Here is a 16,066-nt window from a genome sequence, read left to right on the forward strand (position 1 = left end):
TCAATATTTTTCCATCACCCTCTACACATATTGTTACAACTAACCTAATTGAGAGTTGATGGGGTACTCTATAATCCATAATCGGGTCACCCTACACATTCATGACAATAAATACATCCACTCTCAATAAACACCAGGATCGCAAAACTTCATTACTTACTATTTACAACAATAACGGAATATAACTAACACATATTATTGCTCAGCGAATAACCGAGCACCTGCCCCACTAATCAGTATTTAGTAAATCCTGCATGTCTGGAGCCACCTTAAAATGTGAGCACAACTGTATAGTCAATGTGACAATAAAGTTTATAATTATAATAAATAAGAAAAAAAAGAAAGTAAAACAGGCCTACCATATTCCTAGGCACATTTTTACTCAAGCAGCAAATTTGTCTTTTGTACAAATTTTTTCAAACAATAAACAATTCAAAAAAATACAAAAGAAGGACAACAAACTGGTTTTCTCCCGCCCCCTCTCAAATTCTCAAAACTATATTTTTTTCTCACCAGAAAGAGGAAAATAAAGACATTATAATTCATAACTTTTCTTTTCGATAAAGTATATACATTTCATTTTTAAAAAAAATTATATCCTAGTGTTTATAAACATAGGGAATAAACAAACACTAATCATATTTTAAAAATTAGACTTGTTCTTTATAAAAAGAATACTATTAATATTATATTAATTAAACAATTAATTAACAGCAGTAACACACAGTAGGGGTGAATGTTGTAATATACTAAAACATATACATAAAATTAAATATTACAAAATACTTGGCTCTATTTTTATAAGCTGATTGAAGTTTTTTTTTTCATTTCTTTAATTACAATATTTATGTGAAAGTGTCAAAAACTGCTGAAAATGATTTTTTTTTTTTTTTCTAATAGAAAAGAAACATTCTGTTATGTTTCTTAAGTGTCTAAATGATTTTTTTTGTCTTTTAATGAAATATTTTTGTGTGTTAGTGTGTAATATAAAAATTTACATTACTTTCTGTGAAAAAGTGAAACGTAGCAAAAATCAATGTATAAAAACAAAGCCTCATTATATTTTGAAGCATCCTCCCTGAACTGGAATATTTGGCCAGTTATGTAGACCTCTCAAATTCTAAAACCCTAATCAAATTTAATCGAATTGACAGATGTAGATATCTGGCCGCCCCTATACGAGCCTCGTTTCTTCTTCGTTTTCTCATGGCGGAAAGCCTTCCCCTTTGTGTGCTTTAGAACTTCATATGCTTTTTCACCCCAACTTCCTCTTGCTCCTTTCTGTGTAAGAAAACAAACATGGATTGGTAAAGCACAAAAACATTCACTATAGACATTAATATTTATGAAATGAAACGATTAAATACACTCAAAGACAAAAAACACTCGGATATTTTTTTATCTCAAACTATATGAATTATAAACCAAATTAAACAGAATTAGAAATTCATTTACTTAACTATTTAATTAAAATGGTGTGAAAGAAAATTAATCAAAACAACAGAAAATCATTAGTGATAGATTAAAATTTAGCTAACAATTTTTGAAAACTAACTTTGCTCTTGATTGCACATTATCTCCTCTGGCTTTGTGAGGGCCTTACGTCTGCTAGCCATCGAGTTTCAAAGCGATCAGATATTTTGTCTTGAGAAACAGAACAAGTTTCAACAAGAGTGGTCGGTGTTCAACGCTTGTTGGAGGTGAACAATGTTAAAACTGTCTCTTTATCATGTCCCACGAGTGCTCTATGGAATTCATTTCAGAATGTGGAAATCCTTCACCCTCCAAGTAATCGGTGATCTCATACTAAATACGGTCGAGCATAATAACACAAAGAACCCCCATAAATAGAGCGAATTGGACCAGTTTCAAGAACAACTTCCTCAATGTATCATACCTCCATTCAGTACAATAATCAATTCAGTACAGGCATGGAAGTTGATTCCACCCCACACCATCTATCTTTGACGAGGCACATGGCAAATGAAACAAAACTTTCTCCATGTACATGGTCTGGTTGTCTGCCACATACCCAACAGGCACTCATCTGTGAAGACAACAGCCCTCCACTTCAAGCATGCAAGATGCTGATTTGTGAATAGTTACATTTCTTCTCGATACTTCTCCACTAATGGACAACCTGATGCATGCAGAGTAGGCTATGATGGGACTAGGCCATCCAGTAACTGTTTTACAACTCACTCTTACATTATGGATCATTTGATCGATTACCTATCATGTTAAATGATGGTTTTGTAGTGTGGGAAATGCAATAAAACAATCACCTCTAGCCATTGTACATCGGAGTCAAGCACTACCTTCTCTTTGATCAACTAAATGCTGTAAACCATTGTGGATGGTACAGCACAGCACATCCATGATTTAAGCTATGTAACGGACCCTTGGTTCATCATTGACTCAAAGCATTTACCAGGGCAAGGAAACAATAGGGCATCAGTGGCCAAAACATTTTAGACGTTGACACGGCACATCACTATACAGTAAAGGCCCTGTGCTCGAATCCAACGGTCCTGCATTCAAACCTGACACATATTTACAAGTTTTTTTTGTGTTTTGCTTTTTTAAATAAAAACATCGACACCCCAAGGGTTTATATAATCTTTTAATTACAATACCCTCGTACAAAAAATAAATAAATAAATAAAAAGTGATGATTTTATTTTTAATTTAAAAAGAGTAAACGGATTTACTTAGTAACACTGTATAAATAAACAGGTTATTAAAATTGTGTTTATGTTTTAAGTCAACTCTTTATACCTTTATTTTATGAATACATTATTATCGAGAAATTAAACTTTTTTTGTCTTTGAATGTATTTAATAATTCTTAATTCTAAAATTCTTAAGGCAGTGCCAGACATCTTAAATTCACCCACTACCGAGTAGCTGAGGAGTTTGAGTTGAATATTCACCTCATCGAATATAACACAAATACTGATAATCATCGCTATAAACAACCCACCACTACTTTGGTCAGAATTTGGCATAGACACTGAACTCTTTAAATGGCGAAGGTCTGGCACAACCCTGTTACATTTCTAATTACAATAAACAAAACATGAAATTAATTATTAGTGTTACCTTCAAAATAATTAATCGTCAAACTTAATTTTCTTATTTTGTGTGGGTTCGGGACCGTATGTCGGTATTTGGTTAGTATTGCTATCACCCCCCCAGCTTTTTCTGAATCCTCCTCCTCGTCCTCTCTTGTCACCTCCTCCAAACCCTCCTCCACCTCTGCCGAAGTTTTTCTTTTCACCCCAGAAAGATTGCCTATCGCCCCCAAAAGATTTCCTATCACCCCCGAAAGATTTCCTATCGCCCCCAAAAGATTTCCTCTCTTCCCCAAAGCTTTTCCTATCCTTGAAACCCCCTCTTCCTCCCCTATCATTGAAGCCGCCTCTTCCTCCCCTATCGTTGAAGCTGCCTCTTCCTCCTCTGTTCCCAAAATTTGGTGAACCGCCCTTGTTGTTCCACGACCCGCCACGACCCCCCCTATTACCACCACGACCAAAACGTCCACCGCCAAAATCTTTATTTCCAACTTTTTTCTCCTCCATTCCTCCATCGTCCTGTTAAGGAAAACAAGAATTAGCAAAAACAGGCATGGCAAACATGGACTTCAATCTCCCTTCAATCAACTGACAAAATAAACATTAAATATATATATAAAAATGGAATGAAAAAGGTAATATTAATTTCAATTAGCCAATTCAACACTAGTCCGATGGAGTTAATCGAGTGAGAGTAAGCACCACGATTGCTTGTGCCTGAGAATTTAAAATGAAGTGCCCTCTCTCACCTTGGCCTCAAAAGAGTTGTTGCTCAGTCTCGGATCCACACTCACATCTTCTTCTCTTACTCGCCTAAAAGGAACTGGTTTTCTAGTCTTCTCATTACTCTTTTATTGAAGAACAAAAAACAAAAAATAAATATGAAGTAGCATTTGAGATGTACTAATTGAAATTATTATTGCCAGTTCCAATTCCATTATTATTAAGGACAAAGGAAAAAACAAAATTCAAAATTCATTTGTCTAAAGCAACACCACATAAAAAAATATCTGCCAATAGTAACAATGAATTATAAAATAATGTGTTAGTCATCAAATGTCTTTCTTTGATTTGAACATTGGTTCAAATTCTTAGGTTGTTTATAAATATGAAAAAGTAATTAATTTTTATTTAAATTACATATAAATTTTATATTGATTTGCAATTATCTTTAATTTGGTAAGAAATTTCACATATCAAATTTTGAGGAACAGTTCATAAAGCACACAAAATCTTTCTTTTGTGCCTGTTGAAATGAAAAGTGCTTTAAGTGTTACTTTAAGGACAAACAAACATAATAAAAGGTTAATTATAATACAATTTAATCAATTAGTAATATTACTTACATCATTATCATTATTATTATCATTGAAGCTTTCTCCTTTAACGAAATTGCCGTAGTTTTGTTTTTTCTATAACACACAAACAATTTGGTTAACGTCCATAAATATTTTCTCTTAATAATTAATGAAACTTTAGTTAATAGGAAATAGTTCTCAAAAATATTATTTAATCATCTATATATAAAAAGTGACAAAAGAGTATTCTCTCAGCCACACGAAATGGTCATGGGTGACAGACAACAGTTGTCCAAATTTTAAATGTTTTACTCACTTGCTGTGTTTCTTCTCCGTTTTGTGAGTGTTTCCTCTTGACTCCCTTGCTCAAATTGGGTTCGTCATCACCAGAACTGTCTTCTGAGGAAGACTGTTTCTTTTGTACAGGTTTTTCTACCAATTTAAACAGTACAATTAACAACAAGCAAAATAAACATGCTACTATTAATAATGGATTATTATGTATTGCTATAATAAATAGGATACTAAACACAAAATATAAAATAATGAAATAAAACACAAAACATGTACCTTTAGTTACAGCAGCTTCATCTTCAGAAGAGTCTTCAGAAGATGAAGATTCCTGCTTTTTCTTCTGTGCAGCTATTTGCTGGGTTTTGGCAATTACTTGGGCTTTGACAGGGGATTTGACTTCTTCACTATCACTGTCATCACTAGAGCTCTCCTTTTTTTTAGCTACTTGTTTTTGAACTGGAGTGTTTTTCACTTTGGGAGGAAGTTTGACAGGCTTAGACTGTTCATCATCACCTTAAAATAAAATGTTATTGGATACTTCAATATAAGCTATATCGAATATTTAATTGTTTAGATGGGGCATGTTTGGCCTGAAAGGGTTATGAATTATGTGGTTAGCGCAGGAATAGTAGTTTTAAAAATTAGGACAGTTGGCTAGAAGGAAAATCACTGCATGGTCGAGTCACGTCCTAACACAGCTGCTCTGATCAGCTTTCAGCTTTCTTTATTTGCTTTCATTTCATTAAATATCAGTGCTGTAACAGTGCTACAAAGAGCCCAGCAGTAAAACAAATATCAACAGACATCACCACTCAAATTGCAGTTTGGGGCTATTATTTTGTTGTATTTTTCACATCATTAAGTTGGGCTGATGCAAAAATAATGCAGATTTTGAAAAGGCAGTCAAAACTATTTTTAATTTTTATAAAATAAAGAAAATTTATTCAAAATATTTTCCATCTATATCTTTGCCAAGGTGTAATCAGCGCTTATATTCCGCTGACATAAAAATCTTTATTTCAACTCCAACAATGTCTTGGAAGGCATTTTCGGCTTCACTGCCTCAAAAAGTGATCAAATGCCTAAAAAGTGAAAGTCTGTACGTGAGGGGTCGGGTGAATATGGAGGGTGCAGTAAAAGTTTTAACTAATTAAGTAAGGACAAAAGGCAAACAATGGTAACCAATCCATGGATGACAGTATTTTAAACAGATACATTTGTAAATGTAGCCGAACATGTATCCTTGCAAGTCATATCTGATTTGACTAAAAAAGTCCATCTATTTGCTGGGGTCAATGCATTAAGCCAGAAACACACTTACCCGATGCTACCCGACACAATTTCCAAACTCCTATTTCCCATAAGATTGCATTACCCCCGTTCACATCTACCCGATGTTATGCCACACTAACCTACCCGACGCTCTGCGATCCCCACTGTCCAGATTTTCGTCAGGTCGCACCGAGTAAAGTCGAAGACAAAAGAACCGGACACTCATATTTTTATTCGAACTATATGTATTATTGTCGTTATATTAATTACAACATACTTATTTTAATATAAACCAAATTAATTGTGATTAAAAAATAATTAGTTTTTATTTAAAAAATTAATTTTAATGGTTTGGTAGAAAATTAATCAAAACACCAGAATACGATTTTTTGATATAACGAATTTAACTAACAATTTATTGTACTCGCTTCGGCGGTAATTATACTAAAATTGGAACCATTGGAAGAATTTACTACACGGTTTTGCTCATAAAATTTAATTAACAATTTATTTCATAGTTTTGCTCGTAAAATTACATCATTTTGTAATGTCGGAGAGCATCAGAACAGGACGCTCATATTTTTTCCAAGTTTATTTCAAACTAAGTACATGTCATTTTGTCATTATATTAATTACATGTTATTTTAATGTAAACCAAATTAAACGAGATAAAAAATGCATAAGTTTTTATAAAAATTGTTTAATTATGTTGGTTAGGAGTAACTTTATTTAAAACAATTAAGTTAACAAACAATTTATTAGATGGTTGTGCTCATAAAATTTAACTAACAATTTATTACAAGGTTTTGCTCAAAATAGTGCATTAAGAACAAAAGATGCATTGCGATTGTGATAGTGATTATTGTGATAAACGCTGTGGACTGTACGCGACGTGTGCTTGAATTGGATAGATGTGCACACCCCACCAATAACGTGGCAAGGCGTCGGGTAGCGTCGCATGGTGTAACATCGGGTAAGTGTGTTCCTGGCTTTAAGCAATTTTGTTGTCATTTTGCAAATAACTTTAATTATTACTAGTCATCGCCCCGAGATTGTTTCCCATACCTTTCATTTTCTTACACTTCTTAGAATGTCAAAAGTCAGTCAATAAATAATATACAAATTATCCGTTTTATATTTGCTCTGTTGAAAATAGTGGACTAAATTATTTGGAAGTTCATCGTATTTACACTCTACTACTATTACTTTTGTTTATATACTTTTTCTATCACAATTATGTTCTCTTATTTTTATTTTATTTATTTTTTTTTTTTTTTAAATAATGCAATGTTTCGGAGGTAAGGTCTACTGTCGTAAATCGATGTACAGATGGTAATTCTTAATTTATTTATCCAAACTATTGGGTTATCCGAAAGATAATGCATCTTTTCATGTTTTCTTTTAATTACTTCTCTATATAATACACTATTTATGTTTGATGGATTATTCTTTTGTACAGACGTCAACACTTAAAGATGTCAAAACATGGCTTTCACGTAATTTCATTTCACAAGTTTAAACTCAGTCAGAAAGTTGCCTAAATGACCAGAAACATGAATTATATTTGAAACTTTTAATTGAACTAGCAAACGCTTTTTTTTTCTTCTTTGTTTTAAAAATAAAGTTATTTCTACAGTGAGGGGTTCCGGGGTGTTTTTGAAGGGAGAAAATCTAGCGCCTCAACAACTTACATTATAATGTGCAGGAAGTTGAATAAAAGCATTTAATTGTTTTTATGTGCATTTAATGTATATTAATTATATAGTGGAGGAGAAAAATGTTATAAAGCAAAACTTACTACTATCGTCACTCGAAGATTCTTGCTTCTTTGCAGGTAACTGAGCGGGTTTCTTAGTTACATTTGTTTTTGGTGGCTCTTCGTCAGAAGAAGAATCATCTGAACTTTCCTTTTTAGTATCAGCTTTTTTCAAAGGTGTTTTTACCTCCTGAGGTTTTTTCAATCGAACTTCTGAAAATTTAAACATCAATTTATACTTTTTCAAAAAGGACTAAGAGTAAAAAAATATTTTAAAATTTACGTTTTGTTGTTTCTTCTTCACTACTACTATCATCGCTTGAAGATTCTTTCTTTTTAACAGGTAAGGTCTTTTTTTCTGCAGGTTTTGTTAGCACAGCCTGTTTCTTAAGAGCAGGCTCATCATCAGAGCTGTCATCGCTACTACTGCTCTCTTTTTTAGTGGGTTTCACTTGGGCGGGATTCTTTTGCTGAGGTTTGACTGGAGTCTGAGTTTTGTGCTGCGGTTTGCCTGGAGTCAGAGTTTTGTGCTGTTGCTTTGCTGAACTTTGAGTCATTGGTTTGTCATTTTCGCTTGATGAGTCCTCAGAACTACTACTTTCAGCCTTCTGGACTGGCTTAGCATTCAGTTTTTTCACTGGAGAAACAGCTGTAGGTTTTACGGGTTGTGGTGCCTTTTTTACACCCTCTTCTGAGCTATCTGAATCATCAGAACTGCTGTCTTTCTTAGCAGTAGATCCTGCCGCTAATTTCATTGGAGGCCCTTTCACTGGTGGTTTTGATGGTGCTTTTTTAACCGCTTCCTCTTCATCACTGGAGTCCTCTGATGAGCTGGGTGAGAAAACAATTTACAAATAAATTCTTATAAACCATAGACAATATCACAAATCTCACCTTGTGTCTGCTTTAGTGACTGATGTTTTAAGAGCAGGCATACCATTTTGGGGTTTAACGTTCGTTTTAACCGGAACAGTTTCATCTTCAGATTCTATGAAAAAAGCATTCATTTATAAAAACAGACGTATAACTTAAATTCAACTCAAATTTTTCACTTAAAGCCACAATACTCTTTTTTTCTATCTACTGCGAATTTATGAGTGTTCTATCTTAACTTTAAAAAATTAAATGTTTATACAAAAATCTATGTAAAATAAATTATATACCTGAACTAGAATCTGAAGAATCATCCATCTTTTTGGAAACTGCATTCAGATTGACTTTCTTTGACGAAGTACTGAAAATATGATGTTGGTTAATGACAAAAATTTCAATCGAGATTAATCTAAATTATCGTTAACCCTCTGCCGGTTGTGTTCTTGCACATAAAGTTTTATCCAATTCAATTTTTCTATTTTTTTTTATATATGACCATTACTTATATAGGTATCTTGGAAGTGGCACAGCTGAACATTGATCGCTCACTATTCTATATAGGTATCTTTTTAGATTGTTTAGGTAAATTCAAAAAGTTTTTAATTCCAGATTTTTTTAAATTAATCTTAAAAAAATTAATTCATATTTGTCAAACAAATAGATAAAGAAACTAGTGCTGCTCTCGCCATGACGAGTGGCTTCTACTTCTAATCAAAGTTAACAGGTTGGTAAAAAACAATTTTTTTGTTTCGTTTTGTAGGATTATTTTAATTGCGATTTTTCTATTTTATTTCAAATAATTGAATTTTATTTGTTTACTTTAAAGAAAAGAATATTAGTTTTTTTGTGATTTGGATTTTATTTTATTTCTATTATTTCAACTGCGCAAGAAATACCTGCTATATAATTTTTTTATTATTGTCCCACTCGGCACATACTAGATAAAAGATACCATATACCTTCATTACACTGAGACTTATTTTTTAAATTGATCTGTTCCTAGTTGAGGCTCTAATGGTTCTGAACCATATTCAATTTAACAAGTTCAACATGTGAAAGAGGACTTAAGCATTCAACTACAGTAAACTACTCAAACTACATTAATCTTACTTATAGATTATAGATTTTATGTTTAATTAATTCAACTCCTTAAAAAACTGAAATCTACAATAAGGAAAAAATTACCTACCTTTGGTAATTTTTAAAAATTTCTTCCAATGTCGGTGAACCTTTTGGTAAAGCAGCCTGGAAAAAAATATTATTATTAATTTGTTATATTCGCCATGTGTTACATATGTGGAATATTTTCATTGTTTTGGAAGATGGGTTTTGAAAAAATGATCGAGTTTATCATGTTTTTTTACATGACTGAACACATTACACTGTGTCAAACAGCATCCATCAATGCTAAGTTGTGTGTTTAACATACGGGGAGGAAAAGTTTACGTTTTAACCCTTAACTCTTTATGATGGTTATCATTCATCATTGCAACGAATGTCCATACCAGCACCTACATGGACAGAGAAACAGTTCCTCCCTGATGATGGCACAAAGCTGAACCTGATAATATTATCGTACATTAGGATTGTGGTCAAGAGAAAAAGAATTGCATTTTTTTTTTTTTTTTTTTAATGGCAATATGAACTCTTATATTAACCAGAGTACATAATTCATTGTTTAAATGTAGTTGGGGGAGGAAGGGTATCATAGAAAAAAAAAAGACCAGGACGACGATGGGAATCGAACTCATGACCGTGAGGTCTACGAGCCAAGAGTCTATATCACACTAACCCCTCGGAAACTGTGGTTCTCCCCTGATTTGCACAAATTTATCAATTATAACAGTTATTTACATTTGTTTGTCATTTATTATAATCCAGTTTATTAATATGTTATTCTTAGAAAGATTTCTACTACCCATGTCAAACACTTTTTGCAACAATATAAAGGAAAATTGCCACAACTGAAGGAAAAACAAAGAAACAATGAAAATCTGTATTGTGCCTATACATATCGTCTGATATGGATTCAGGTACAACTGTGTATGGAGCCATTTACCACAAATACAAATCAGAATGAAAAAGAGTTTAATTATGAATAAACAAATAGTTAAAATAAACTGACTCTTTACGGGGTTAATTGTAGGTGACACTTGTTTAAATTGCACCAAAAAATAAATAAACATGTAACAACTTCTGTTCCCTGCTAAGTTCAACGTTCTTTTGCTTGAAAAAATTCAGGCCTTCTTTAACCTCAAACCTTAATAAATGATTTTAATTTTGACTGTGGACGCATTCTCCATCATTTCTTTGAGTATGATTATTATTATTTATTTTTTACTTTTTTATTTTTACTTTGGCTACATTTTGCATGATTTGTCATCATCATTAAACAATAAAAAGTATAAATAATCTTTTTGGGTTTTTGTAAGCTGCATTTGAACACCCATTGTCACCTCCAGGCTGTTTGTAAATAACAATGTTTATCGGCCAAAAATGTTTGCTATGTAGCAATATGTCATCTATTTTAGTAATTTTACTACTAATGTTTAGTCGTACTATTTAATTGTAATATGTGTTTGGGAATTTTAAGTTTTTTTTGTCCATGTTGTTATTTTTAAATAACATTACATACTAATATACTTATGTTATATGTATATCAGTAACATATGAAAAAAAAGTTTGTGCACAATATATTTTGTGAGCGTAAATTAAATTTGTATTTGAGGGGGAAATTTTTTTTTTAAATAAGAAACACGAATTTTGAACTTGGTAAACTATTATTTTTCAAACTTAGAATACCATCGTGAGATCTAGTCCACCATTTTGGAATCTATACTAACAATCTTAGTATCATTAATAAAGGCTATGAACTGCTCCTAACACCCATCTCAATCATCATCATCATCAATGTGACTGATTGTTCCCATTGTCAGGTGTTGGCGTAAAAGTGTAGCACTTGGGGGAATACTGGATGTCAATTGCGAAGATAGGTTGCAGACATCTGAAAATGCATTTAAGCCGTTGAGCCAGATGGTGCAGCAGACTGCTATAATTCATTTTAAAAAATTAAAGAAAATATCTCATTCTTTGCCAATGTTTGAAAAAAAAATCATATCAGGTTCTTCATCACCACTTGTAAACTCAACAGAATCCTTTCCTCTTTGTAAGAAAAAGGGAGTCAAAACAATCTTCATAAATCCATTTCATAATATTTCTCACTGTCTATCCACTATTTCCTTTTTCACTCTTTAATGCTCTTCTGTACAAATCCCACGGCCTGTCGGCATACACCATTGTAGCAATGTTCTGTATCATGCACGGAACATGCCTGACAAAATATTCAGCAAATTGTTGAATGCACAGAGGTGGTACGGACTAGTGTGCGTTATGCCTATCTAGTGGTTCAAAGAATTTTTTTTTTAATGTATCGGTACTGTTACGCTCCTAGTATGATATATTGTAGTGGGCAAAACCTTCTGAGTGCCAAAAAATGTATATAAAAATAGTAATAAAATACTTTATTTTGAGTATAGGCGTTGGAGTAAAAATAGTGTCCCCTGTCTTAGAACAAGTTCTAATTGTTAAAGTAAGAAATTTTTTTGTTTAAATTTCCATAGAAAAAAAGCTGTAAATTTGATCACCCAGACGAGAATGTGATGTTCCCCACTAATCTGGGAATAATTAAGCAGTTCGTCAAAAATTGTCACAGCAAACCAAGGAAACCCAGCTATAATTACAATTAGTCAAATAAGAATGTTGAATGGTGTCTCAGGCCCAGACAGGAGCCACGGGATTTTACCCACGAATTTAGAAAACTGTAAATTGATAGAAATGATGAATGGTGAGTGCGGTGGTGAATGAGTGAGTGCAGTGTTCGATCCTTTTTAAAAAGGATTGAACAGTAAGTTGTTATAGTTGGACAACCGATCAAATAACTAATGTCAAGCTATTTAATGCTGAAGGGTTGTCAAAAGGTAAAACTATGTAGACGTGGGACATTGTAAATCAGGATCGCATCAACCACGTATGAACACCCGTCTTCGTGAATCCACCCGTTGAGTGTGGATCCCTCCGACTTTTGTTTTTCTTTTCCACCCCTACTCTGATAGAAAAACTGGTATAAAAAGGGATGGTTTAAAAATCAAAAATCAGTCAAGATCAAGGACTCATACCAGGCAGTGAACAGTCGATTCCAGAACGGAAGCAGCCACACTCCCTCTGGGACTCAACAAATGGACTCAGCCTGCAATCCATTGGATTAAGTCAACAGTCAAGAAACAGGAAAAGTGTTGGGGATGCTATGGACTCCAATCGTAGCGAGCATCGTTTGAGGAAATTCCCATTGTTAACTCATTCAAGATTTAGGGTTGAAGCTTACATGTTTAATTTATTAAGATTTTGTTGTTGTTTGTGAACATTTAAGAGGGAATTGTGTTAAAGTAAATGTTGAAGAATGTACTCTCTGGTTTATAAAATTCTAGAACCTTGCCTTCCCCCAGAAGAGTAAGTAGCGCAGCGCTTACGCCGATTATTCTAAACAAAACCCAAAGTGTTAGAACTGAACTTCAATAAAATGCGATTAAGGCGGGAAGCAATATAATTATACGTAAAATATACGTTAGAAGAAAGAAGAACGGATTAAATGAGAATAACAAGTTATATTTGAGATGGGTTACAGTTCATGAGGGACCACGTGGGATTTGAAAGGGCCGACGTGCAGCCGGCCTGGAGAAGTCGCTACTCACCGCTTTCGTCTTCTTCTGGAAAACTTGTGCCAAAGTTTTATCCTTTTTGTTGAGGTAGTCGAAGACCAAGGAGACGAGGGCCGAATCGACGAGGGTGGCCATCTCAAGAGAGAAATTCAAACGACTATTATTAAAAAAACTAACAGCCGAAGACAGGTCTACAGGAGAATCCGCTTCTGTGGCGTGGACAAGTGACCGATTCGGAAGTTCTGCGCACGCCGCATGTTCGCACTCCCCAGGACTACACCACGCCAAATCCCCCAACACAAAATTTACCTACAATCAATTTTACAAGGGTTTTTTTCTTCTCCAACATGAATGTTGAACGACACGAAAATTATTTTCTAAACGTGTCAAAAGACTACTTTAATGAAATATTAACTGCGGTGTCAGAAAGTGAGATTCATTTGAAAAGCGCCCCTCTCCTGTTTTTTGTTTTTTTAATTTCAACGACAACCTATAAATGTTTCATTAAACGAAACACTTATAAATACACAATCTCCCAAGCTACGTTGTTAGGGTAATACAAATCTACCTGCAGAACATTTAGAGTAATGACTATTTAGAGATCGTGAGATGCGGTCTGGTGTGATGTAGGTTTAGAAAAACATTTTTTTTATGGTCAACGTTTCGGTCTTTATTGAGATCATCTTAAGAGCGTGGGATTTATAAACGTTATTTAAATTATACAAATACATGTAAGATGTGAAAATGGATTTATACAGTGATGTACACAATATAGAAATTTTAGGTTTAATCAAACCATACAGTTAAAAAATATAGTTCAGTTTATTTTAATAATATTTCATACCCACTCAAAACTTTCTTTAAATGTTATGCCATTTATCACATACGTCATTTACTCATAGTTAACTTTTTATCTATATTCAAATTACATTAGGTATTTTAGTTTTGACTTGTAATTAGCTAACTGCAAAATTCATAACCTGAACGAAATACTCAGGGTTTTTAATTTTTTTTAAATTTTTATATTTAAAAAAATGAAAAACACTTTAAAAACATAATAATAAATCTACTGTTGTAAATGAGGACATACAATTTTTGAGATGGAAAGATTGCTACTGTCATTCTTCTCTATTTCGTGTACTCAAGATAATGTATATTCAGATTTAAGTATATTTAGCTGTACTTGTACTGAAAAACCATCACTGCTGATAAATTACAATAAATTATTATCTAAATACTGTTCTAATTTAATGAAAACATTCTACAGAACGAATCTACATGTGTATTATTTAAACAATGTTTATAGATCCCAGGCCCTGAAGATGATCTCAATAAAGATCGAAACGTTGGCACGATAAAGAAAATGTTTTTCTACACGTACATCACACCAGACCGCATCTCACGGTCTCTAAATAGTTGTTACTAATCTTCTGCCCTGCAGGTAGCTTTGTATTACCCTAACAACGTAGCTTGGGAAATTAAAATGGAGTGAAATGTACGATACATCTGAAGGGGTTACTTCATAATTTTTGGAAATGTACGCATCTTTTAATGAATATTACATTTTATTCTTTAAAAAAAAGTTTGTCAATAATAAAATTAATTAATTCATATTTTTATGTAAGGTTTTGGTTGAAATGAAAAAGTTAGTGTCACTAGCTGGATTTGAACCCATGACCTTCGCCTTCGAATCCCGCTCGTGCTACTAACTTTTTAATTTCAACCAAAACCTTACATAAAAAGATTAATTGATTGAAAGAAGTAATTTGGTCAATCAAACCACTAAATAATGGATTCGTTGATCGACCTGCAGATAATCTATGTAGGATGTTCCAATCTTTGTAGGGGTCATTAGTAGGGTGAAAAAAGACTAAATGCCGGGTTCACCAAACTTTCGGAAATTTATAGTGACATCCCCAGGGCCTATTTTATTACAATGGATTTAATAAAATTAATTGATTATCACGGTTCAATGTACCCTCTTCGAGCTGTGATGTATTGCACCTTTTACGTGAAGTCCAAGCTATGCCCATTTTTGCTAATGTGACGGACAAGGTTTGTTTCGAATTTTTAGATTTTTTGAATCTCGAATTTTCGATTTTTTTTAGTAGGGGTGCATCTTTTGGATTTATCGATAAAAATGTCAGAAACGTGAGTTTTTGTGCCCTCCCCTTGGAATTTTGAAAAATCACGAAAATTATAATTCTCAATCAATCAGGCTGATTTTTGTGTCGTTCCACGCTTAAATAAATGCACTATGAATCCATTTACGTTTAGTGGTCTAATTGACCATATTAATTATTGCAATTAATTATTCTTTTTATGTAAGGTCTTGGTTGAGATGAAAAAGTTGGTCACGCCCCTTTTTACACCATAGCTCGAGTGGTTAGAGCAGCGGCGTATTGAGCCGAAGGTAGTGGGTTCGAATCCCGCTCGTGACACTAACTTTTTCAACTCAACCAATGCTCTATGATGTTGTTTCGAGTTATTTTATGGTACTAGTAGTGGTTTACTTACTATTTCACAAATAAGGCCAGAAAACGTGTTTTTTCTTGGTTTTTTAAACCTAGCTCTGTACTGAAGGCTTTCCGGATCCAGTTTTTTTAGGACCTTTTTTACTCAGTGTTCAATTTTCTATAAGATCTTGAATTTTTTTGGGGCCACCCAGTGACAGATAGGTAGATAGAAGATAGATACAGAAATTAAGAGAATCTAATAATTTAGAGATGGAAGATTGTATGGTGATTGGACAGTAGTTCTCAATATTAGATTTGTCACCACTTTT

The 16,066-nt window shown here is 33.3% G+C and overlaps 1 protein-coding gene across 1 annotated transcript; it reads right to left on the minus strand.

Moving 5' to 3' along the window:
- Window positions 1-795: 795 nt before the first annotated feature.
- Window positions 796-15,898, minus strand: LOC106662818 (nucleolin 1-like). Its single transcript, XM_014387189.2, has 13 exons — window positions 15,799-15,898; window positions 13,315-13,590; window positions 9,756-9,811; window positions 8,857-8,927; window positions 8,588-8,681; window positions 7,977-8,524; window positions 7,736-7,906; window positions 4,942-5,178; window positions 4,688-4,803; window positions 4,420-4,485; window positions 3,823-3,921; window positions 3,102-3,592; window positions 796-1,281 (listed from the first exon to the last, which is right to left on the minus strand). Exons 2-12 carry the CDS (start codon window positions 13,414-13,416, stop codon window positions 3,113-3,115), a joined length of 2,040 nt encoding a protein of 679 aa, XP_014242675.1. The 5' UTR covers window positions 13,417-13,590; window positions 15,799-15,898; the 3' UTR covers window positions 796-1,281; window positions 3,102-3,112.
- Window positions 15,899-16,066: the final 168 nt, after the last annotated feature.

Source organism: Cimex lectularius, unplaced genomic scaffold (genome assembly GCF_000648675.2).
Source record: "Cimex lectularius strain Harlan isolate CLEC.00 unplaced genomic scaffold, Clec_2.1 scaffold84, whole genome shotgun sequence".
Taxonomy (NCBI): Eukaryota; Metazoa; Arthropoda; class Insecta; order Hemiptera; family Cimicidae; genus Cimex; species Cimex lectularius.